The 25,395-nt window shown below is 43.6% G+C and overlaps 1 protein-coding gene across 2 annotated transcripts in view; it reads left to right on the top strand.

Moving 5' to 3' along the window:
- LOC144234340 (kalirin) overlaps nt 1-25,395 on the top strand; it is a 479,489-nt gene that overhangs the window by 446,862 nt on the left and 7,232 nt on the right. For both annotated transcript variants that reach the window (XM_077767624.1, XM_077767625.1), the window contains exons 29-32: nt 2,185-2,296; nt 4,010-4,200; nt 4,641-4,782; nt 6,832-7,028. In XM_077767624.1, coding sequence (XP_077623750.1) covers nt 2,185-2,296; nt 4,010-4,200; nt 4,641-4,782; nt 6,832-7,028 — 642 coding nt within the window. The remainder of the gene's footprint in view (nt 1-2,184; nt 2,297-4,009; nt 4,201-4,640; nt 4,783-6,831; nt 7,029-25,395) is intronic.

Here is a 25,395-nt window from a genome sequence, read left to right on the forward strand (position 1 = left end):
AGCTCTCCTTTTTAATCCCTCAGGGCTGAAGTTCCCAGGATAATTTTGTGACACAGATAAGAGAGGAAAGTGAGGATGGACAGGCCACCCTGTGTTTTGCTTTAGGTGATGGGTGGGTGGGCTCTGGGCCTTCACTCTGGAACTGGATGTTTTAGGAAGAGATGACTGTGCAGGTAACTGAGAAGGAAAAAAAAAAAAAAAGGAAGTAGTGGGAATTTATGTAAAAGCTATAAAAAGACATACTAAGATAATTTTGACCTCATAAATGCACTGGTAGCAGAGTACTGCTGAGTAAAAGAAAAGCAGTTTGCTGAGCTTTTACTATAAATAAACAGTATGGGATTTATTTTCTCATTAAAGACAGTTTTATTCCAAATAAACTGACATTTAATTATCAGTATCCTCTGGAATTCCTCACTTTGGGTGTTGCACGAAAGTAAAAACTATCTGTCAGTTAGTGTTCAATATTCTCCATGTAAATCTGCTACAGATATCCTTTGAAGTCTAAATTAAATTGGAGCTTTCTCTTTAATAACAAGTATAGTAAGGATCTGAGGGGAACTTACCGGCTTCAGTGGTCAATTGGTAGACTTGCCACAGTGCTTTGGGGAGTTAAACCAATTGCAGTTTTCTATTGCACACTGAAGCATATATTTCTTATTGGTCTCTTGTGCTTCTGCCTAGAAATTCCTTTGAGGGTATATGGGAAACAAGGTCAGGAGAGTTAAAATTAGGGAAGGGTTGGGGAGAGTCAGAGAACTTCAGGTTGACAGAATAATTGCAGCTTTCTGAACATTAGAGTGACTGGAACCAAGAGCTGAGAACTGATCACCTTTGCCTCCCCAACATGCTTGAAGCAGTTCACCTCTCCTTTGGACACTCAAAACTCCCTTCTTCATATGGGATTGTATCCAAGATGACACAAAGGATTGGATTTTCATGTCAGATGCTCACCAATCAGATATCTTAACAAGTATAAAGCTTTACTAATAATTTCAAGGATACAAATAATCCCAAGCAAGAGATAAAGCAGAGAGAAGTCCAGAACCATCAACAGCTCTAAGTCCTTTCTTGGAGCATCAGGATGTGTTATGGCCCAGACTAACATACAGACTTGCTAAATGGTATATGTTGTGGCATATCATTTACCCTGAAGAGAGCCATTTGGGTTACGAAACATACTCACTAATTACTTAGATACTTGGATAGTATATATGATATCTTACAGGGAGCCATACCCCTAAAGCCACAGATTCCAGGTTTGTTTACTGTAAGAAGTCCTAGACAAACCAGATATATCCTACTAAAAGCATTCCTACTAAAAGCATAGATAAGGACTCTCCTGCTAACTACGACCATTATCCAGGAGTTCTGACGTGTTTACAGGGTCAATTCTTTCTTTCCTGGAAGTGCATCTCTACCCATTCACCCATCTTCTGCCTTCACCACCCCTTACAGAAGGAGAGAGTATGGATTGCAGATCTGTTGCTTAACTATTTCCTTCCCAGTGTCAAAATGAACAAAATACAATAACCCTCATAAGAAAAATGAATGCCAACATTCCTCTGGTTTGGGCAAAATCATTTCAAATGGTCCTTATAATTTTTAAGATAGTTGAAAATTATCTTTTCTCCATCAACCAGATACTATATGTCTTTTATGGCAATAATAATGACCTAGTCTTCAGTGAGGGAATAAGAGAGGGCATGCTCTGGGAAACCTCAGTGTGGTGGGTGTCATAGGGGAGATAGGGTTGGCATGGTGGGTGGATTATAGATTTAAGATTCAAAAAGGACTAGTCCAGAATCCAATCCACTGATCCCAAGTTATGAACTCCTGATTTATGTGATCTAAAAATATGTTATAACTCTGAAATGCTATAAACCTATAATGTCTATGAGCCCAGGTTGCTCCCAGTATGGTGGGAAGTCAGCACTGAGGGAACAGAGGTATATAAATAAATGTGGTGCCAGAAATAGATGTCTATTGCCCATTCTAGGGGAAAAAATATAGTGGTTGAATCCTTTGGAGATAACCCTCCATCCCATCCCGCTTTTCTTATAGCTTAAAGGAAACCGTTACAGAGAATGATGTTGATCTGCAATCACCTTGATGGAATAGGTGGTGGGAGGGGTGGGGAAGCTAGGGTAAATGGCTCTAATTGTGTCTGGACTTTTTTCCCAGGAACTTTTAACTTGCTGTGAAGAAGGGAAGGGAGAGCTCAAGGATGGCCTGGAGGTGATGCTCAGTGTCCCAAAGAAAGCCAATGATGCCATGCATGTCAGCATGCTGGAAGGTAGCTGTCCTCCCAACCTCCCTGGGGGAGCCTCCTCCTTTCCTGAGACTAGGGAGCTTGTGTTGCGGGAAGGAAGTGGCATGAAGTCAGGCAAGGGGCAAGGCTGGAATAGAGGAGAAATGGCAACTTGTTACATAGGTCCTCAGGAGATATGAGCAGAGCTCCACAATTCAATCAATACCTGCCTCCACGTAGGACCAGACCTCAGCTGTTTCGGGTATGCAGACAACTCACTGCATGTGAGGTAGTGCAGGACAGGCCATCGTCCTTACTATAAATGTGCTAGAGACCTGATCCACAGCAGTCCTGTTCATCTGCAATAGCATTTGCATTGCATTTGTCATCAGAATGTATAGAAGCCCTGCATGCATATGGACGCACACCCAAGGTCTCTAGCCTTATGTCCTTTTTTTTTCTATTGTAATAAAATATACATAACATAAAATTTACCATTCTAACCATTTTAAGTGTATAGTTCAGTGGCATTGGGTACATTCACATTGGTGAGCAACCATCCTTATACTCTTCTAGGAGGTGAGAAAAGTCCAGCCAGACAGACCTGATAGGACTTCACCAACGTACATTTAATCCACTGGAACCATGTTCTTGGGACCCAGAAACCTGGTAGAGTGAGACTCCAATAAAGTGGGGTGGCAGTTGTTGGATGAGTTCAGACTCAACATCCCAGTCTGGCCTGGAAAACAGATATTAAGAGAGATCAGTGTCCTCTGTTGTAAATATGCAGAGCTGTGGGCTATTTTTTGTCCTCTGGGCTCCATCTCCCACCATCACCTTCCCTCCCACCTCCCTCACCTCCAATCATGGTCTGGTCTCACTACTTCCTGAGCCACCCTGAGCATAGGAAGCTATAATTCTGCTTATAGTGGAGCCCTGGTTTCCTTCTCCAGACTGAGCACTAACCATCTGAACATATTCCTGCTGCCACAGTTCTCCACCCCCTTTTCTATTTGAACTCCATCCCCATCCCCACCCCTGGGTGTCCTCCTCTGTAAGCATCCTTCTCCAGCCTGTCCCTGACCTGTATTCTGGATCCAGCTATTCCAAGTATGTGGATCAGCAGCAGCAACACCTGGAAGTTTGTCAAAAGAGCAAATTCCTGGGCTCCACCCCACAGCTACTGAATCCCAGTATTCTGGGGGCAGGAGTGGATAGGAATCTATGTTTTGACAAGCTTTGCAGGTGATTCTTACACACACTAAGTTTCAGAACCCCTGTTCAAATTTAAAGTGGAATACATATAACTGTTGAAGGCTTGTGCACCCCACTGGACAGGAGCCATCAAAGGAAAGAGTCCTGGGAATGGACTATAAAAAATATAGCAACAACAAATAAAGTGGAGTCAAGGGCACCCCATCAGACAGTCCTCAACCTCACTTAGAGCTCAGAGTCCAAGTCCATGGGGAGCTGTAGAGGAAGAAGGTGACATGGGGTTTGCCCTTGCAGGAGGTCCCAGGCTTTTGAGAAGATTCCACTGATACTGGTTATGTGTAGGAGACCAGTGCAGGAAGGGGGGTCTGATTACAGTTCCCTAGAGCTATCTACTCAAGTATTTAGGATCTCAGGAATCAGAGAGAGAAAGTGATGTGGGAACTGAGGGCTCAGTCAAGAAGACCTTTCCAAGAGGGGAGTGGACCATGGCACCCAGACAGGGCACTAGAGAAACTCCACAGGGTGGAAACGGGTGTCTTTCAGGGTTCGACGAGAACCTGGATGTGCAGGGGGAGCTGATTCTCCAGGATGCCTTCCAAGTGTGGGACCCAAAGTCGCTGATCCGGAAGGGGCGGGAGCGGCACTTGTTCCTCTTTGAGATCTCCTTGGTTTTTAGCAAGGAGATCAAAGACTCTTCAGGACACACGAAATATGTTTACAAGAACAAGCTACTGGTAGGTGGGATGGGTGGGGTAAGACAAGTCTCCTTATTGTCTTAGAGCCCTTGGGCAGGAAGGGCTCTTGAACACTCCACTCATCTCTCCCCTGGCGCCACACCAAAACCATCCTGGACACATGAAAATGCCTCCTATTTGGAAAGCTGCCCCCTCAACTCCCACTTCTGCATTTTAGAGTCATTCCATCGTTCTTCTTGATGTCTGCTTTTAGCGCCTCCCTCTCCACCCTCCCTCCCTGCTACCTGCTAATCAGGCAGGCGCTTGTAGATCCTTTCAGCCCAGGTAGAAGAACAAAGCTTCCAGTCTGTTGAAGTTTGATTGACAGAAGCCCCTCCCTCGGTCCTCTCCTCTTTGTCACCTTTCCCTTCCCACCCCAGCCCTAAGTTTCCCCACTGCCCTCCCCTTCCCCGCCTCTCACAGGCATTTCCTGTCTACAGACCTCAGAGCTGGGTGTGACCGAGCACGTAGAAGGTGATCCCTGCAAATTCGCCTTGTGGTCTGGGCGCACCCCCTCCTCAGACAATAAAACAGTGCTGAAAGTAAGTACCGCCTTCTGCTGGGGCTGGGCACTAGCTGAGAGTTAGGGGTAGCAGGAGGAGAGCAGAGGGCTGGGGCACATGATTCCTGAAAGCTGGGACCTAGAGACTCCACTGGGAAGGGCGGTATCGCATGGGGAGTAAAAAGCAAGTTCTATCATGGATATAAGACTTGAAATCTCGATGACCTGTGTGCCCCGAAGTCCATCACCTCAAAAGCATGAAGAGGAGGGAGGCAGGGAGTAGCCTGCTGAGCTTCCTCAGCAGGGGCCACTTAGATATGTTCTTTCCATATGTTTCCTTCAAGGGCAAGGACAACTGACCTTTTGACAAAAGCTACCTTGATTTGTTCTGTGTTCGTTCAATACTTTTCCTGAACACCTTCTACCTGGAAGGTATTCTGTTCAGTGCTGCTTGTAACTATGTATGATAGACCTTGTCCTCTGGAAACTCATATTCTAGAAGCTCTAGTAAATCGCACTAGCATGAGAATTATGTTAATTGAAAGGAGTACTAAGAAAGGGCCTTTCTCCAGATGACGGCCTTAAGGAGTCACTCCAGNTGTTTTGCATACTGTAATGCGCTGGGGATGCTATGATGGGGTTATCACTGCAGCTCTTCTGTAATCTGCTGAGTCCTCACCTTCATTTATCTGAGATAAGCAGGGTGATTGGGCAGAGGGGGACTGATTTTTTGTATCTTTATCTCTCTGGGTCCTCCTGAACCCCAGTTGCACTACACGGGTGGAAGACTTCCTAAGTGTTCCTTTCTCAAGTCTCCATATGACAGTCACCTACAGTGACTCTTTTAGAGGGCACTTCAAAAGAAAGCATACAAAACCATCATGCTAACTCTGAAACAAAACAGAACAAAATGGAGTTCTAGGGGTGATAGTCATTGATGGCAACAGGCTGTCCTTTCCTCCCCTATTTGTGAACAGGGTAAATCCCAAGGATTTAGTTGACCTTTTGGTGCCAGTCAGGATACATGGACTGAGGGCCTGTGGATAACAACATTAGTACAAAAGGAGGTAGTAGCCAAAAGAAGGATGTGACTAAGGTAGGAAGAGATGCCTCCACAGGACAGAAGCCCCAAGACCTGCATGGCCAGAACAAGGTCATCTCTCAGTGTTGGAAGGACAAATTATGACTCCGTTGGAGGAGGAATTGCTTGTATTTCAGTTACCTGCATCCAGAGTCCAGGGATGGGGTAGACTTGCTTTAGCACTAGAGGCAAACCCTGCTGTAGGAGGCCCCTACTTTAATATAGAAGATAGAGAGGAAATGTCATGAACTCAATGTCCAGGAGCATGCAGGGAAAGATATTCAGGTGAGGTTGGCTCAAGTTTNAATTCTTAAGCTGGAGAATTGAAGGGATATGTAAGTGGGACAGCTACATGGTCCAGCGGCCCAGGAAGGGCTCCATATGCTTGCAGTGCACTCAAGAGATTACCTTACCGGATGCTCAGGAGCACAGCTCACTCAAAAAGCTGCTGTGGAGTCTGTGATCTTTGAGATGATGCCTTGGCCTTCCGTGTTGATAAGAAGTCATCATAAATAGGCATGAGAACAACAGGACACACCAAACTGAAGGAAATGAACTCTTCCTCTATACATAGGAGTTGAGCATCCAACATCAAGAACTCCCCAAAGGTTATCTCCCCTGGAGGAAATATCTCATGTCGTTTTCTTAAGCAGAAGAAATATAAGTTAAAATATCTTATCACTTCTCCTTTCTTCATAGGCCAGCTATAAACTAACCCCCATCCTCCTACAGCTTACAGAAAAACTATTTGAATACCTTAAACTCTGAGGTTGTCAGAGATCACCCAGTCAGAGGGATAGAAGCTTCTTCCTACTGCCTATTATAGACCCATTCCCAGTAAAAAATAAGTAAATAATTGCCTCCTCTGTATCATGGGCCAGAGGAGTTTTGGGGGGAGGGGGATCATTCTATGTCCAGTTATCAGCACAGAGATTGTGTGCTTAAGTGCAAGAGATGACATCTTAAAAAACCACATACGGCTGCTCCCTTTAGTGGGATAATTCTAGACAAATCCCTGTTCGAAAGTGCTGAGGCTCTGCTCTGCCAGCACAGCTGGAAATCCTTGTTTGCTCTAAACCCACAGTGGTCCCCCCCACCCCCACCCCTCTTTGTTTGTTTTTTTTTTCCTCTTCTTCCTGCAGGGATGGAGTGGAGGATGTTGACAGCCAGGGGGATGGAAGCAGCCAGCCAGACACCATCTCCATTGCCTCTAGAACCTCTCAGAATACAGTGGACAGTGACAAGGTAGGACAGTGTCCCAACCTTCCTTCTCCCAAGACTTCTTGTTGGCTTAACCACCCCTGGAGAGTTACCCTCAGAGGAACTTCTCCCACTATGGAACCCAGCTTCAGAGCCAATTGTCTCTTTGTGCCAGCCAAAGTGGAAAGAGCAGGGCTGGAGAAGCTATGTCATAGTGTGGAGATGTTGTCTGAGGGGACAAAAGACCAGGTGATCAACCAGACCTCTCACAACATTGTGAGAGTTTAGGAGAAGAAACAAGGTTGAAGGGTGAGAGGGTCTGGGTCTCCTGTTCTCTAGAGATGTCCCACCTGGGCTGCTTGAGTGGCTCTGCCTCATGGGAGGATGGACCTCAGGAGGCTGGGATAGTTTCCTGACTCCTAGTCGCTATGATTGGCTCCTATTTATAATGATTGAATGGGATCACCTAAAGTTAGATGAAGACCAATGATTTGGCAAATGACCACAGAGATGCTGTTTGGTAAGGGCCTCTTCTTTGAAGAAGCTCCAGTGGAAACGATGCCTTCCTCGAGCTAGAGTATTAGGGCTCAGTTCCTGAGGCACAGAGGAGCAAGAAGTGGTGGTGTGTGAAGCAGCTTGGAGGGATGTAGTAGTCTTGTGAGAAAGCCTGGTCACTTGTTCTCTTATATTCTGGAGCAAGTAAGCAGAAGTTAGTAGCTCTGGTGAAAGAAGAGTGAAAGAAAGGAGACTATAACAGAGATCCTGTGTATTTGTTCAAGTGAGGAGAAGAATTCAGCTGTCTAAATTTGCAGCAGGGACAAGAAGATTTTTGTCTCTAACCCTACAATCATATGCTTACCTCAAGGTGTTAGAGTATGAAATGATCTTTTGCTACATATTAGTGATTTTATGAATGAAGGTATGGATTTCCAAAGACTATTTGGCCCTAGTCTATGAAGACCGAATATGTTGGCCTAGTCCTTCAGCCTCAGGCAACAAGCTGTGTCCTTGCTTCAATTTTATTTTCTAAGTTATGTATTTTTTTTAAGATGATCTGCATTCATTAGGATTTTTTCCTAATTTCCTAATTTCCCCTAATGGGAGAAAAAAAAAAAGACTGTGCCCCAAACTTTTCAAGATCATGGTGCTAAATCACGCTCTAGACTAGTATTCAAGGACATTCAAGCTAATTCTGTATGATGTCCTGCCTTCAAGTTTCTAAGCCATTTTTTACTATCAAAGTGGATGGAAAATTGTTTTTTTCCACTTGTAAAAACATGCAAAGAAAACTCTGTACTTCCCTTTCTCTTCTGATCTGTTGTTTAGAAATGTAACCTAGAATATCCCATGAGTGAGTATTTCTTTTTAAACAGTCAGTGGATGGGAAGCAAAAGGCAGTGCTTCCCATGTTCAGAGAGAGCCTGTTAGTCTAGGGGATCCATCCCTTCCAGCTGCTACTCCATCCTCCCACAGCCCTGACCTAGATATGGGGCCATTTGTCTTGTCTTGGCCTCCAGCCATTCCTTGTCTTCTGGCAAGGTAAGTGAGGCTAGATTAGAACACTTCTGATGGCAGGCATGTCGCTGTTAATGAGGAATCCTTGTTACTTACATGTTCTTCTACAAATAAGGAAACTGAGGCCCAGAAAGATTAAGTGACTCAACCAAGAAAGTTCTAGTCATTAGTGGAAAACAGGAACTAGAACCCAGACCATTCTGCCTCACGGTCATGTTTTTTCCCTCACTCTAAAAGCCAAGGCGTTGTACTCCCAAAGCTAAGATTAACTCAGCTGGTTGGTCTTTCTGCACATTCCACAAAAACATTAGTCACATATTCGTGAAAAAGCACCACCACGTGCTGAGCTCTGTGCTGGATACTGTAGAGCAATGTGGACTATTTGTTGAATGTAAATCCTTCTTTGTGTAATTTTCGTTTGATGTGTGTCTCTTAGCCAGACCACTAAGCCCTGAGGAGGGCAAGGTTGTCTGTCTGCTTCACTGATGTCCCGGGCCCACAGCACACATGGAGGCTCGGGAAAGACTTGTGGAGTGAATGAACAGCAGGAACATAGTCCCTAATCTCGGGAAATTCCAGCATTGAAAGGCAGATGAAACAGCTGGTCTGAGAGCAGCCAGATATACCAGCATGGTGTTTTTAAATGTACTAAAGAAGCCTAGAAGTTCCCTTACCTCCAGGCTGAAAGCATTAGTCAGCTGGGAACTTGGCCTGTTGGGAACAGGAAGCCCCAAATCCCTTCTCAGACTCTGGGAAGCATGGGCAGTGGGTCTGGAGATCATGAGAGATTCTGAGTTCTGTACCTGACACCTGAAAAATCACCTAGAAATAGTCACACTCTCAGAATAAAATAGAGGGCCTATCTGTGACCATGAGCTATAATTTAGAATGTTCTTACTCTTCTAACAGAACAGTGATAACAGGACAGCCAGATGTCCTCCTTCACCTACACTCCCTTTCATCAGGCAAACCATTAAGTGGTACCTTTGAATTCATAGATGTTACCAACAGTGTTAAGCCTTCCCCTAACTACCAGAAGACCAGGAAACTGGTCTTGTTGGTTTCCAAGCGGTCAGGTGAACGGACTCTGAAGAACAGGGTAACCAAATGGACTGATTCAGCTAAATTGAATCATACTCAACAGGGCAGCTGTGAGTCACCCCACAGGGATCAGGGTCATTTTAACAATGGGTTTCTAGAAAAGGCCCCAGTCTTCCTTTTCTAATCCAGAAGAATTAGAACACAGCCCTGTTATATTGGGTAGATGAGGAAAACGTACCCATTAAGAGCCATGACAGACCAACTTGAGGAGCTGTGGGGCCCTAGGGCACCTCTCCAATCGCCTTGTGTGTATTTTGTGTGCTGTGGTGGGGTGGAAGAAGTTGAGACACATCTGGGTTCAAATCCAAGCTCTGGTGCTTACCCTCTATGTCATGTTGTGTGGGTTACTGTGCTTTAATTTCCCTATCTGTAAGACAAGTAATACCCATCTCACTGAGTCCTTGGGAAGATTAAGTCAAATGCATTTACTTGGCACCTGTAAGATATTGAGCAAGGGTTAATTTTCCACCATTATTCAAGGGAAAACAAAAATTTAGGGACTATGAATAAGAGTACGCAATTACTTAACAGGCTNCCCAAGCTCTGGTGCTTACCCTCTGTGTCATGTTGTGTGGGTTATTGTGCTTTAATTTCCCTATCTGTAAGACAAGTACAAAGACCCATCTCACTGAGTCCTTGGGAAGATTAAGTCAAATGCATTTACTTGGCACCTGTAAGATATTGAGCAAGGGTTAATTTTCCACCATTATTCAAGGGAAAACAAAAATTTAGGGACTATGAATAAGAGTACGCAATTACTTAACAGACTGTGAGGATCTTCTACTTCTTGAGTAGAATTCTGCCCTCTTTGTTCATTGACTATCAGCAGGTTCTTTTCTATACTATACCTGAACAGCTGTAGCTGCAACTTACTTGTGTGTAAACAGAACAACTTAACTCCTCTTTCCATTTGTTAGTCCTTAGCATCTAAGGCTTAGCTACTTGTTGTCAGCATTGGCTCATAAGTTATTTTAATAGCTGATGGATTTTAATCCACTACTGTCAGGTATTCGTTTTAATCATCAAATTGTACCATCATGGCCCAGTGGCAACCACTGGACTTTAGATATTTGAAGATGGTTGTCTTGTCTTCTAACCTTCTGTCTAGAAGTCCTCAGTTTCTCCAGCTGTTCCTTGTATCGATGTACTTTCATACTGTCCCATATTCTGGTTGCCTTCCTCTGGATTTCCTTTAGTGTATAACAGTCTGTATAAAGTGGGGCATCCAAGAATGGTACGTAATACTGCAGAGGTGATCTTACTAATACAAATTTAGCTTCTTGTTCTAGGGCTGCAATGCCTAGTCTCCTCTCTAAGATGGTACATGTGTCTAGGAGTGGGGTACAGTGCTGGCTTATCAAATCTCCATGCCTGTTTTCGTGGACCACCCTTGTTGCACAGGTGACTTAGTAACCTGAGTGTTGGAACACTTTATATCTATCAGATTTTCACCTGTCTAGTTCCATCCCAGTATTCTAGTATATTTTGAGTATAAATTTATATTTTGAATATAAGTTTTGTCCAGTATATCAGCTATATCTCCCAGCATTATTAGATAAACATATGTCTGTGGCTTCATCCAAATACTTGCTAAAAAGACAGGATCGAGGCTAGAAGACTAATGCCCAGCCCCTATCCTCTGTAGCAGAGGATCTGAGGTTGCTTACTTGTGTTGTAAATCCTCCCATGATGAGGACTCAGTCTGATATTCTTCATTCTTCATTAAGTGCTGAAAAAACCAGCATGGGGGCTTCAGTAAATAGCATTAATTGCTTTTCCCCATGTTGCTTTTGTTTAACCCTCAGATGGGTCTGCATAATTAAGTTCTACCTTACACCTGTCCCATGCAAAAGTGTTATTTCTGTGAAGGCAAATGTGTGTGTACTTACTTTGTTCTCTTGTGCTCTGAGCCCCTTTCTATTCTGCCCAAAATATGCCCATGCTACCCTGGGCATTCCACTATGAAGATTGTTCTGTATGTATGTGTATTATGAAGTGATGGGACTTTGTAACCACACTTCAAAGAAATACAGAATTATAAAATTCTAGGGAGGTAAGGGTAGGAATGAAGAGGCAGAGAAGAAGTATCTTGTTCAACACGATGAATGTCTGCTGAATAATTCCCAGCTAATGGTACAGAAGCAGCCACCTGCACAGTGATGGTCCCTGTGCATATATTTACTGTGTAGGGTAGGCATGCTGGAGATGTTCAATAAATGCTTACTCTGTTGAACATTACAAATTCATCCTGGTAGAGACGCTTTCCGACTAAAAATCACTATGAATTTCCAGACGTGTCTGGGCTGGCTGGAGACAGGGAAGCAGAAGTGAAATTGAGTTGCAGATGCTATGCTCCATAAAAATTCTAAGGGCAAGAAACACTGTCAGAACATCCCAGGTCTGATTGTGATTCAAACAAGGAATTTCAAGTACAAGCCCATTCAATCTAAGATAAGATACAAGGTGGGCTGATAATGGCAATGTGCTGAAGGACGACAGGGAAATGCGTGAAGAAGCCTGGAGATTTCAGGATCTAACTTAATAGTTTTTAAACTGGACTGTCAAATCAGTTTAGTGGATCATGGCCAAAATTTTGTTTGATTGATTGGTAGGGAAGTCTCGGTTTAGAGACAGTGAGGGTTCAGCTAAGGGGAAAGTCAAAGGATTCCTACAGTATTGTTCACTGCAGTTACATGATACCTATAACAAGAGGTGGGAAAGCCTGGCTGCAGGAGCCTTCTGAGAAGAGACTTCCTTAGAGCCTTATCTGGTTTATCAGAATTTGGTAATCCTGATGCCTACACTTTGGGAGTACTTAGCAAGCCACAGGGTGCAAAGGCTGAAGTCAGAGAAGGTCCAGCCCTTGAATTGGTGCATTGGTGATAGCCTGGCCCATGTCATGGAGCATTGATTCTGCATGAGTGTCTGTGTGCAGAGGAGACATGTGATGGGTCCCTGTCTGGGTTACTGCCAGGCACTCCCATCAAAATGGACCATGCTTCCTAGAAAATAGACAACATGCTTCCTAGAGTTTCAAGAACCCACAAATCACTGGGTTTTGACACTGAAGAGAAAACCAGAAAGGTGGAGACTCAGCAGCGTCAGGACTAATAAATATCCTATCAGCTCATGCAAGGTAATAGTCTTTGCTCGACAAATCCTTAAAAACCATCAGGATGGTTCACCCCAAGGTTGAGTCTCCAGAATGTGATTGTGACAGCTTGTTACATTGAGCTGTGGTGCCAGAACAGGTGAGCCACCCCCTGGAAATCCAGCCCATTAAATGCACTTAACCAGAAACTGAAGAAAACATGATGGGGAGGTTCCTTGGTACTTCTGCTACCATGCCCTTTATCTCAGTGGGGCCTGAGGGGCCTAAGATATTTCCTTACAGGGAGAAATGTATGTTACCTCCTATCTAGTAACCAAACACTTTTAACCCCTGAATAAGTGAGAAAAGTACATAATTGTACTTCCAGTTACTAGGGCTTGGAAAGGATGTATCGGAAACCCAAACTGGACTTTATGAGGCAGTCACACCTCACCTCCACAGCACTATGAGTCAGAACTGCCATGTGAATCCTAAGTAGAGGAATTCTGATTCTTCTGGAGGGCTCACTAGTCACTCCAAAGTCCCTTCCAATTTTAAGTGCAAATCTTGATCCCTCTCCCCGCAAGGGTTCTGAATAACCCAAGTCCAGGACTAGGTTTGAAGATGGCTTTTGTTCCTAGTACAGTTCCTGTGGTGGGCGGGGCCCTGGGAGAGGAGTCAGGTGGCAGTGGGCAGCCAGGAGCTAATGATTTCCCAGAAACTGCCTCCTCCTGTGCTGCTGTCACCTCCCCAGAAACTGCTCTGTTCTCTCCCGAGCCACATCTAACACAGTACCAACGTGCTGGCTCTTCAGAGCAAACTGATAAAGTGTGAGGAGTTGAGGTCACAGGTTTTCCTCTCATTGAAAAGTTCCTCAAATAAATGACTGGCTTCCGGCTGTTGCATACTACCAATGGGTGTGAAATACACTTCGCTGAAAAATGTAACCTAGGTTCCTGGGGCAGAATCTCTCCTGACGACATTATTTTACTTAATGTTTTGATTCATACTCCATAGCTTAAAAACTTCCCTTGAGAGACCTACTTTTTAAGATTGCCAATGGTCTGGAAAAGCAAGTAAGTTCCAGCAGCTACAGCAGCCGGAGTAGCTTGCTGCACACAGGCAGATCGTAGGAGTGCCCGGATGTGCCCTCATGATGCTCAGGGCATGGCAGCCGCGAGGAACCTTTTCGGTTCGAGAGGCACCAGAGCCTGAATATCTGTTACAGAAATAGGGAAACCGCAAAAGGTGATTTGCCAGTAGATTAGGTCTATGTGTGATAACTGCAGCGGGGGCCAGAGGCTAGATCTGACTCCAGGTAAGTTTGGAACTTGGAAATAGAGGCTTAGGGAAGAAAGGAACTTTAGAGATCATCTATCCCTCTGCCTTCATGGACATGTTTAAAAGAAACAAAATGACTTGCTCAGAGTCACAAAACCAGTTAATGGCAGACCTGACACTGAAACCCAACTCAATCTCCTGCCTATTAAATAAATTGGGTTAAAAACAGTACTTACAGAGTAACCCTGATTCTTTAACTTTTAGAGCCTTGTAGGCAAAAGCCAAACACTATTGTAAGCCCCTCATCCTACAGCCTTTCCACGACCCTGCCCTGGCCCAGGCCTATCTGTGCTGACCCAAGTATTACAAAGTGGTTCTGCGGCCCAGGCCAGTGCCTCCAAGGCTGGCATGTGGCAAAGTGCGGAAAGAGAACTTCCCAAGTACGAATGCCTATCACAGACTCTTTGATACCAAGAACTTGTGACTCCTGTAGTGGCCTTGGTAGGAGAGTGATTCTGCCCCAGAGTCTTCAGGCCTCTCAAGGCAAATTCTTGATTGGGCTCTAAGAGCTTGGCAGTGAGCATGGAGATGTGACTGATCCCTGCCTCCAAGCTGCCTGGGAGCAGTGAGCCCTGCTGCAGCTCGGAACAAATACGAACTCCATTTTTAAGAATTTTGGTGGAAAGAGAAAGCAAATTTGAGAGCAAGCCAAAATGTTAAAGTGGATTAGCTGGCGACAGTCCAAGGCAAACAAGACCCAAGTGAGTATGTCTCCCTCCGGACACATTTTGCACTGGAGGAGGGGCGTGAGCCGGGAGATGATACTGCTTGGGGGGCTGAGGGCAGAGAGAGAAGTGGCGGCTCTCAGGACAAGAGTTTACTGGAGAGTTCTGCACAGACCTCTTGGCATATCACTTACCTTTTTTTTTCTGCTATGTCAGTTAATAGGTTCTTTTAGTACAAAACAAGAAGACTGAATGCCTTATTAAAGCTCATAGTAGGGGAACCAGGCTGTGAGAAACATTCTTAAAAAGTTGAGCTCCTGGAGGACTAGAAGTGACAGCAGGAGTATGGTGTCTGGGGGTAAGCAGTCCTGGAGGGTATGAAAATTGACTCTTTCAGAAATTCCAAGCCGAAATGTTGCTGGCAATGAACATCTGCAGCCGCAGCAGTGAGATTGGAATGGAGGGGGCAAGTGAAAGGGGCCTTGAGTGGTGTTCATGACTTAGCTGGAGCTACCTCTGTCTCTGTGCACTATGCCGTCAAACCGGATACAGGTGACCTGTGGCCACAATGTAGTATTCTTGGGAGAAGCCTGTTGGATAGCAGGTGCGTCAGTGTTACCCCGTTTCTTGATCTTGAGCTTAGATTGGACATGCTTGCTCAGAGTTTACCTGCCTGGCAGCTTAGTGTCACTTCCTCACTGCCGACAGCTACTGCCACCTGTCTGCATAACAGGCATGCGTGGGTCTCAGGCTTTGTGGCACTGGGTTGAGATGCAGTGATCCTTATGGCCAAAAAACAGGTCCTTGTCAAGAGAAGGAAGTTTGAATGTCCTCCGTGGTGGCTCTCTGCAAGGAGTAACAGTGAGGATGTGACTTTGGCTCGGGCCTTCTCCCTGAGGCAGTAAGCAGCGGACACCTTCTGAGGAAGACAGGGGCGGGGAGCACCCTGTTTCTGCCCTGATAACTCTTCCTGTTGAGAGAAAACTGCTAGAAGAAGATGAAGAACTGTGCACACTGGACCCCTGATAGGTATCCTTTCCCTCATTTCAGGCAGACCCTTGCCCCTAGCAGTCCGTCTTTCCATTCTCCCCCCCACCAGGTGCCGTGCGGATGGGGCTCCGGCCGTGTGGAGGAGCCACTTCCTGATATCAGGGCTGGTGGTCAGTTTTCAGCCTCCCCATATGTAAGGGCTTAAAATGGAGTCTTCCAAGTTCAGAATGTTCATCTACTGTCGTTTTTTTAAAAAAAGGTTTATTTATTTTTGAGAGAGAGAGCACAAGTGGGGTGGGGGGACAGAGAGAGAGAGAGAGGGAGACACGGAATCTGAAGCAGGCTCCAGCCTCTGAGCCGCCAGCACAGAGCACGATGTGGGGCTCGAACTCACGAACCTGAACCTGAGCCCAAGTCCGATGCTTAACTGACCGATCCGCTCAGGCGCCCCTCTACTGTTCTTATATAATGCTCTGCTTGGTTCTGTTGGAAATTGGAAATTGCAGAGATGTATACACTCACGGCTAGCTCTGGAGAGCCTCTGATCCGGCTGGGCCCTGCTGATGTTGGCTGTGGACAGCTCAGTGAGCGCCCCCTATGCACTCCTCTCGCCCCGTATTAATGGCAAGCAAGGGCTTATCTCCTCTCTGAACTTTATGCTGTGCTGAAGGGGAAGATGCCTGCACCATTTACTATGTCTGTCTCCAGTCTCCTGCCAAACGGTGTCATTTCAGCTGCAGGAATGGCATTTAAAAAGTTTCATTTGCTACTTGCTAGTACTGACTTAAATACACGTGGAAGACATGATTTAATGAGCACCAGGGGAGATTAAAAATTCACTATTTCACTATGTCCTTTTCCTTGGGAGTTTGATGGATGCCACCTTTTTCTCACGGATTCACTGACCATTTCTTGAGCTCTGCTATATGGCAGGCACTGCTCTAGACACACAGGATAAGAGAGGGAACAAAAGAAAATACCTTGGTTTCCTGCTTTGACCTGCCTCTTTTCCTGCTAATGGCAGCCTAAATACACTCAATATTAAGGCATTTGTAATGCACTGGAACTGACTTTTATTTTAACCTCGATATCTGTATGTGTCTCTGACAGACACCCTTGGGACTTTTATCTAAAAAAAAAAACTCAGCAATCCTTTTAAAAAGATCACTTGGAAACACTTGGAGGTAGTCCTGCAATTTTCAATTCTCTGATTATAACCATTACAAATCAGAATTCCAGATCTCTCTCTCTCTCTCTCTCTCACACACACACACACACACACACACACACACACACACACACACACACAAAACTATTATCTTTTGGCCCTGGTTGCAGGTGGCCCACTCCTGATTAGAGAAGGTTACATTCATGGCAGGTAGACAGACATTCTAGACGAAGTGAAAAGAGGAGGAAGTATTCAACCTAACCTCCAAATACTTTTAACTTTCATCTACCTCATGAAACAATTAGGAATATTGGAAGGAAGTTGTTCTTAAAACAAAAGGAAAATTATTCTAATTTAAAAAAAAAAAGGATGTGAAGGGATGAGGAGTGGGAAATGGTTTGGTTAAAGGAGGTACTTCGAATTGTGGAATCTGAAATCTGTAATGTGGAGTCCAACTCCCCACCCTGCCCCACAATCCCACAGAAGTCACAGTTTTTATGCCTTTTCCACATGAACTTTTATTGCATTAATGAAAAAATTTTTGAAAAATCCCCAAAAAGGAAGATTTTTAGGATATGTTCACTAACATTTAAACTCAAGACAGTGCTTCTGGGGCACCTGGGTGGCTCAGCCAGTTAGGCATCCAACTTCAGCTCAGGTCATGATCTCACGGTTTGTGAGTTCGAGCCCTGTGTCGAGCTCTGTGCTGATGGCTCAGAGTCTGGAGCCTGCTTCAGATTCTGTGTCTCCTTCTCTCTCTGCCCCTGTGTCTCCCTCTCTCTCTCTGCTCCTCCCTCGCTCATGCTCTAGCTCTGTCTTTCAAAAATGAATAAACGTTAAAAAAAGTTAAACTCAAGACAGTGCTTCTAACAGGAACATCAAGTCCAAACCACTGGGTTGGTCATATTATTTAAAGAGCAAACTAGTTGGCACAACCATGAATACATGACCAAGATAAAAAGATCTGTTAACAGAGAAGAATGCAATTAGTTAAGAGGTAGAATAGAAAATTGTTTCAAATATATTGGTACACTGATTTCATTCTTCTATTCAATGGAATGTTACTGAGTGTCTGCTGCAAGATACCACGCAGATTCCAAATACATAAGAACACCCTCTGTCCTTTTACACCCCAGGTGTCTTATATATGTGATGCCACACACGGTGACTATGGGTGTGTTTCATGTATTTATGAAAGGGGGCAGTTGTTACTTAGCACTTCCTTTATGCCAGTTGCTTTGCTAGCCATAAAGCAAATGACCCAAGAAGTTACAAAGATGAAGATACTTACCATTCTGTATGCTAGGTTTTGTAACAGAAGCATATGCACTTTGTACAGCAAACTTAGCCCCAGGAAGGGGATGGCTTCTAAACCAAAAGTGAAATTTGAGCTTCACCTTTCTATTCATCTTTCTGTTTCTCCTCCTTCAGATCAGTGTTGATACCCAAGTAGTTATTCTAATCAGGGACAGTATGTAAAAGAGCAGTACAGCTGATACATCTGTATCAAAAGAATTGTTTTGTTTTGTTGTAGAATTTGACTTTTTTCTTTTTTTAAAAATGGTCTATTAGCTCTGATAGGAGCTGTTCAGAAAAGTAGTTAGAATCTTTACCAAAATCTTCTTCTACTTCCTCATAATAATTTAATTAAACCTGATTTTCCTTAAAGATACACATTCAGATTCTTAAAATGAACTTTTGAAGTAGTGATACATGAATATGTTTCAAAATGTAGATATCCTTCTAGAGAGGTTCTTTAAAACCATGAAGGTTCATATTTATTTATTCCCCTTAAAAATGTTTAGGGGCACCTGGGTGGCTCAGTTGGTTAAGCATGTGACCTCGGCTCAGGTTATGATCTCGCAGTCTGTGAGTTTGAGCCCCACGTTGGGCTCTGTGCTGACAGCTTAGAGCCTGGAGCCTGCTTCAGATTCTGTGTCTTCCTCCCTCTCTGCTGCTCCCTCACTCTCTCTCTCTCTTAGAAATAAATAAATATTTTAAAAAGTTTAAACAAGTAGTCACATACAATAAGTACTGTTTTACACTTTTTCCATGTAACAAATTTGGGTAACCATACAGTAATGCTGCTTCATTCTTTTTGATGATTATGCACTATTCCATTACTTATGGTGCCATAAATTATTTAACTAGTTTTCTATTAATGGGTACACGGGATGTTTCCAGTCTTTTGCCGTTACAAATAAGGCTGTAATTAGTAGCTTTGTATAGATATACTTTCTCACACTTGTCAATTATGAGTATATTAACAGGGTAATTTCCTAGAAGTAGAACTATTCCATCAAAAGGACTTACATTTAATTTTTTGATAGCCATTGTCAGATCACTCTGTGTGGACTGTGTTGCACCAGTCTGTATTCCCTCCGGTTGAATGTAGAGTCCCTGTTTCCCCACAATCTTGCAATTTAGTATAGCATCAATATTTTTATCTTTTCCAAGCTGATATCAGATACTGTAAAAATAATCCTTATTCATGATTGCCCTTGTATGTTTTGTTTAAAACATATTGCAACTATATTATTCTCTCTCATTTTTATTGAAATGTACAGTGTTTTATGTATACTGTTACCTAAATAAGACTTGTAGGTTTGTCTCATCAATCTTAATTATACTTTTGTTTCTATGGATAAAGTACATTCCTAATTAAAAACATTTGGTTTCCATTAAACTTTAAAAAAAAATTTTTAAAGTAAAATACATATGCTGAAAATACATACAAACTCCTAGACAATTGAATGGGCAATTATAAAATGAACATGCAGTAAATAACCATGCCAATCAGAAAGGCAGAACAAAGCCCACTTTCCAGAAGCTCGCTGTGTGCCCCTTCCTGGTCACAACCCTGTTCTTCTCCCTCAGAGGTAATGATTCTAGTAACTTTTGTAATAATACTATCCTTACTTTTCTTTATATTTTTACCTCCTTTGCATGTGTCCCTAAGCAATATGGTTCCAATGTGGCTGTTCTTAAATTTCATGTCTGGAATTATATTGCATGAATGTGTGTGTGTGTGTGTGTGTGTGTGTGTGTGTGTACGCTCGCATGCGTAATTTTTATGGAATTTATCCATGCTGATGTGTATCATTAAGCCATTTGTGTTGTTATGTAAGTATTCCATTATATGACTAGACCACAGTTTCCCCATTGTCTGAGTGGGATGTTTGGGGCCGCTGGAGGAGTACTGCTGTAACTATTCTTGTATCTGTATCCTTGTGTGCATGTGCTTGAGTTTCCCTAAGGTGTAGAGTAAGGAATGGAATTTCTAGGTGAATAAAAAAGGAATTACTAAGTGACATTATATCTATATCTTCAACTTTACTAGATGATGTAAACTATTTTTCAAAATGCTGGTGCCAAATTGACACTCCTACCAGTATATATGGGATTTCAGTTGCTCTGTATCCTTGCCTATGCTTGACACTGTCAGACTTCATCATTTTTGCAGGTCTGGTGGGTATGTGGTAGTATCTGCTTATGGTTTTAATTTGCATTTCCCTAAAAATTAATGAGGTTGGATACTTTTTCATGTCCTTATTGGGCCTTTGGGTTTTCTCTTTTGTGATGCCCTGTTCAAGACTTTTGCCCATCCATGTATCTGGGGGTCTCTTGTTTGCATTGTTAGGAGTTCTTCATATATTCTAGATATTATTCCTTTATTGGTTATACATGTTGTAAATGTCTTTTCTCACTATGTGGCTCATCTTTTTACTCTCTTTATTCTGTCTTGATACACATAAAATTTGACATTTTGAAGTCAATATATTTGTAAGTTAGAGGTTCGTGTGATGTCACATATGAGACATTTCCTATTTATTTCTCCTCAGAATAGTATAGCAACACAGAAACTTCATTTTTAATGTGGTTTTCTGTCAACCCCCAAGCATACCACCTCTATTTTAATGAAAGAACAAGAACTGCTTGACTTTTGAAGTGTATCTGTCTGGTGTCCTACATTATATGACAGGTAACACAGCTAAAGCAATGAAGTGTGTTAGAATAAAAGGTAATAAATATATCAGATTTGGAACTCAGCTGTCCACAAACAGATCTAAGACATAGGAAGTTTTCACATAGCAAAACTAAATATGTATGCTCACAGGAAAGCCTCTTGAATCCTGATTTTGTATGTAATTCTTACCATCTTGGCCATCTAGTTACTCAGATGTTACTTAGAAATGAGAAGGGGAGAAAGTTACTTCTGTCTAAACCCACCAAAGGCTGAGCTACTGTCAGCAAGAGAGGAACCGGAAAAACTCTGAGAACAAAAGCTGATGGGTGCATTAAAACTCCCAACGGTTTGGTTTTCTTTGGTGAGGGTATGAAGAATGCATCAGAACTGGGCATGTCTGAGGACCCCCTTATATTCTGCACTACACCATAATTATTAATCATGTTGGTATTTGTAATTATAAACAGACGGGAAAATTATGTTCACTGTATTCTGCTGCAGAAGTCAGAGATATAAAGATACTCCTAAAGACGGCTAAATTGAGGAGATAAAGTGCTGGTACTTAGCTATCCAGACGACTTGATTATCCCACCAGGCACATTTCCCAGGGGTTCTGGGGACCTGAGGTGATGCTGACGGGTGGTTATATTAGTGGAATGGTTTGTAAAGGTGAGACTCAAGTTTTCTCAGTCCCAGGAATTGACCCCAAAAAGACTGATGGCTACACTCCTTGTCTGCATGATCCACGGTAGTGCGACCCAGCGTCCTACCACATGTGGCCTATGAGCAGAGCCTCCCCACTGGTCCTCGACACTCACGCTTACCTCCCTCCACTCCCTTCTCCACTCTGAAGCCAGTGCGATCTGTTTTTCTTTCTTTTTTATTATTATTATTTTATGTTTATTTTTGAGAAGAGACAGCATGTTCAGGGGAGGGGCAGAGAGAGGTGGAGACACAGAATCTGAAGCAGCCTCCAGGCTCTGAGCTGTCAGCACAGAGCCCGATGCAAGGCTTAAACTCATGAGCTGTGAGATCATGACCTGAGCTGAAGTCGGATGTTCAACCAACTGAGCCACCCAGGCGCCCCCAGTTTGATCTTTTTAAAATACAAGCTGTTCACATCACTTTATGGCTTCAACCCCCTCAGTAGTATCTCTTTGTTCTGAGGCTGAATGTCTAGGTCTTCAATATGATCTACGCAGCTGCATGATCTGGCCTCGGCCCACTTCTCCGGCCTCACGGGAGCCACTCTCTTCCTCCTGTGTCCTGCCTTGCAGCCTGTGCCTGGCCTTCCTTGAATGTCCTAGGGTTCATCCCAGCCTGGGACCTGTGGACAGAGCCTGTCTTTTCTCTGCCTAGAAGATCATCTGTCCTCCCATGCCACAGTCCACCCCTTTTGCCCTCTCTTCTTTCTGATTTTAGTCTGTCCTAACCCACTGCCTAAGTCCCCTCTCCAAGCCACGTCTCTTACAGTACTCTGTGCTGTTATTTCTCCGTACCTGTTGCTATGGCCATAAGCATTTGTGTGGTTATATGACTGCCTCCTCCACCAGACTTTCAGTCCGTGAGGACGGAGGGATGTCTGTTTTATATCCCCACTACATCACCGAATCTAGCAAAGTACTGACTCCTAGAAGGTACTTGGCAAATATTTGTTAAAGGAATAACTGAAGAACAAATAAAAAGAAGGTAACATAGTTTCGCATTGTGGGTAAGAAAAGAGATCTAGAAATTGAGACCAAATATAATTAATAAAAATCCTAGTTTGGGAGGATCAGAGCAGTTTCACCATTAGACTTTACTAAGTGGGTAGAATTTATCCAGAAGTGGGTAGACTTTATCCAGGCAGCACTGTAGAGGCAGGGGTGGGGTGCACAGGAAGGTCATGCTACATGGATGAAACAGTAAGAACTGGTAAGGGAGAAAGGGAAAAATAGGGTGGGTTTGGGGCTCACAGAGGAGATATATGTTTGGTTGAAGTTCTGGGTTTGTGAGGTGAGCTGTGGGAGATAGGGCTGACAGCATTGCTTGGCTCAGATCATGGGAGACACTGGACGCCATTCAAAGGAATTCAGACGTTATTCATTAACATCCAAGAAACACTGTTGGTTTGGGGTTTTTTTGGGGGGGGTTTTTTTGGTTCTTTTTGCATGATGGTGACTTTCATCCTCACCTAGATGGCATCCCTGTCATTTTACTCTGTCATTCTTTCCCTAGTCTCAGAAAGTTTAATGCTAACCCATCCACAACCCTCTGAATTGCATTCTTTATACCCACTGGAGTAAATCACCTCAACACCTCCTCTCCCACATGTTGTTCCCTCACGCTCCAGTGAGGGCTGCATTTGAACTTCTGCTCGTGATTCTTCTTTCTCAACAGCCTCCTGCCACCTCCAACCATAGTATTTGTTGCTTCATTTCTGATGTCCATGACAAAAACGCCAAGGTTATAGCTCTGAAGTGACTTTACTCCTAATGGCAATTTTCACGTTAATTTCCTCGTTCTCCTACCATGTGGCAGGCGCTGTTCTGGGATGGAGAGGCAGCACTAAAACAAAACAGTCCCCACCTGTATGGAGGCTAAGTTCTACTGAAGAACCAGAAAACCAATAGGCAAATTCAAGACGAATGGCCACATACTGAGCATTGACTGTTAGTGCTGGGCATCATAATTATAAGTGGTCATCTGTGTGTTTCCAGTTTGATGTCCGACTTTTCCTCAGTCTCAGTCTCAGAAAATTATTTCCTTTTTCTCTCAAACTGGTAACCTGGTTTGACTTGCTATTTGGGGCAGAACAACATGGTTTCCCCAGATACATGGCTTTTATCTTTGGGTCCGTTCTCGACACATCCCCTGACAGCCAGTCTGTTGCTAAGTCCTGAGAACGAGTTCCTCAAAATATCTGTCACACCCCCTGTCGGGTCTTGGTTTACTTTGCTGAAATTCTTTCAGTAACCTCCTAAAAGGCCTGCCAGCTCTCTGGGATTTTGCTCCTGGGTCTTACCTTTTCTCCTGACACCAGATTCATCCTCTTCAAACTTTTCTCTCAATGTCTCACTGGTCAGCTAAAACCCTTCAGTAGCACATTCACTAAGGATCAAGTACAGACCCATCTCCAAAATGCTTGTAAAGTTTTCCCTCCAACACATGACCCTTTAAAGACCTTTATCTGTTGTACACACTATAAAGCATCTACTTCCGATTAAATCAAATGAAACTGCCATTTTTGTATATCCAAAATGGGTGAATCCTGGCAATTTATATGTTTCAGCCTAATTACACGTATCACGTAATGGGTTTGCCTTTGTGTCTTTCTCCCATTGTGAGTTCCTAGACAATCATGTCTCGGTCCTAATGATCCTCCTATCTCTGCTGCCTGCAACAGCGTCTAATACACAGTAAATAATGGCAGTTGGGCACCCCCAGCCACAGCATGCTTTGCTCCTGCTGTGTCCACCAGTAATGCTTACTGACTTGCATAATCACATCCAGCCCACCCTTCACGGCAGCCTGACTCATGTCTCCTTCATGCTAATGCTCACTACTTCTCCCACCACACCTCTGAGCCACCAGCATTGCCATATCTCTTGCATGCACCCACCCCCCAAACAAATCAAATATCATTCTTTAACATCCAAGGCATATATTATGTATTTTACATGGTATTTGCCACATTGTTTAGCATAAAGTTGCACCCTTAGCAATGAGTTGAGAAATCTCTGGCTCTAGCCCTTATCTCTCACACTCAGGTTCATGGTGCGATGTTTCCAACTGTCTGCAGCATAACTGCACTTGGGTGACTCACGTGCTCTCTTCGGCAGACCTGAAACTGAACTCATCATCTGCCATCTCCCAGATAATCTCTTTGTAACCCCCAACTATAGGTTTACCTCTAAGCCATCTTGGCTCTCCTTCATTCTTGATCCTTTTCCTGAAATCGTGTTGCACTGGATCATCATGGTGATTGCATAGTCTTCATCCTGACTCTAGATTTTCATGTATAAAATCTATCCCTGACAGCTTTAAGAGGAGACACATGTCTCCCAAACTATAAGAAAAAAAACATTCTCTAGGACCTACAGTCTCCTGATACATAGGCCCCTTCCCCCCTGGTTCTGCCCCTTTTCTGGGTCCCTTGCTGTCTGAAAACCTCTCCTCTAATATATGTTTATATGTTTTCTGGTAGATTATCTGTGTGATTATCTTCACTAAAATATAATGACCTTTTAAATAATGATTGTCTTTGCCTACCAACCTATCACAGACATCAGTATATCTCCAAAACTATTTCTCTGTACAGGAAGAGTGTTGTTGAAACAAGTTTTCCTCACTATTGGAATGATTTCTGGAGTCCCTTCCCTTAGCACTTTGTGAGATAGCGTCTTCTTCCGGTTCACTTTTGTCTCCTTTGGGCTGGTTTTTACCTCAGCAACTGAGTCCCGAGATTCATGAAGACAAGTTTCTGCTGTGTACGGTGCACTGCCATACGGTTAGATGCTCATAGACACACTCAGAAAACACTTGTTTCAATAATATGTTTTATGTGTATAACTTCTGTTTTTGTACATTTATGA

The sequence above is a fragment of the Crocuta crocuta genome, unplaced genomic scaffold, assembly GCF_008692635.1.
Source record: "Crocuta crocuta isolate KB4526 unplaced genomic scaffold, BGI_CrCroc_1.0 scaffold45, whole genome shotgun sequence".
Classification (NCBI taxonomy): domain Eukaryota; kingdom Metazoa; phylum Chordata; class Mammalia; order Carnivora; family Hyaenidae; genus Crocuta; species Crocuta crocuta.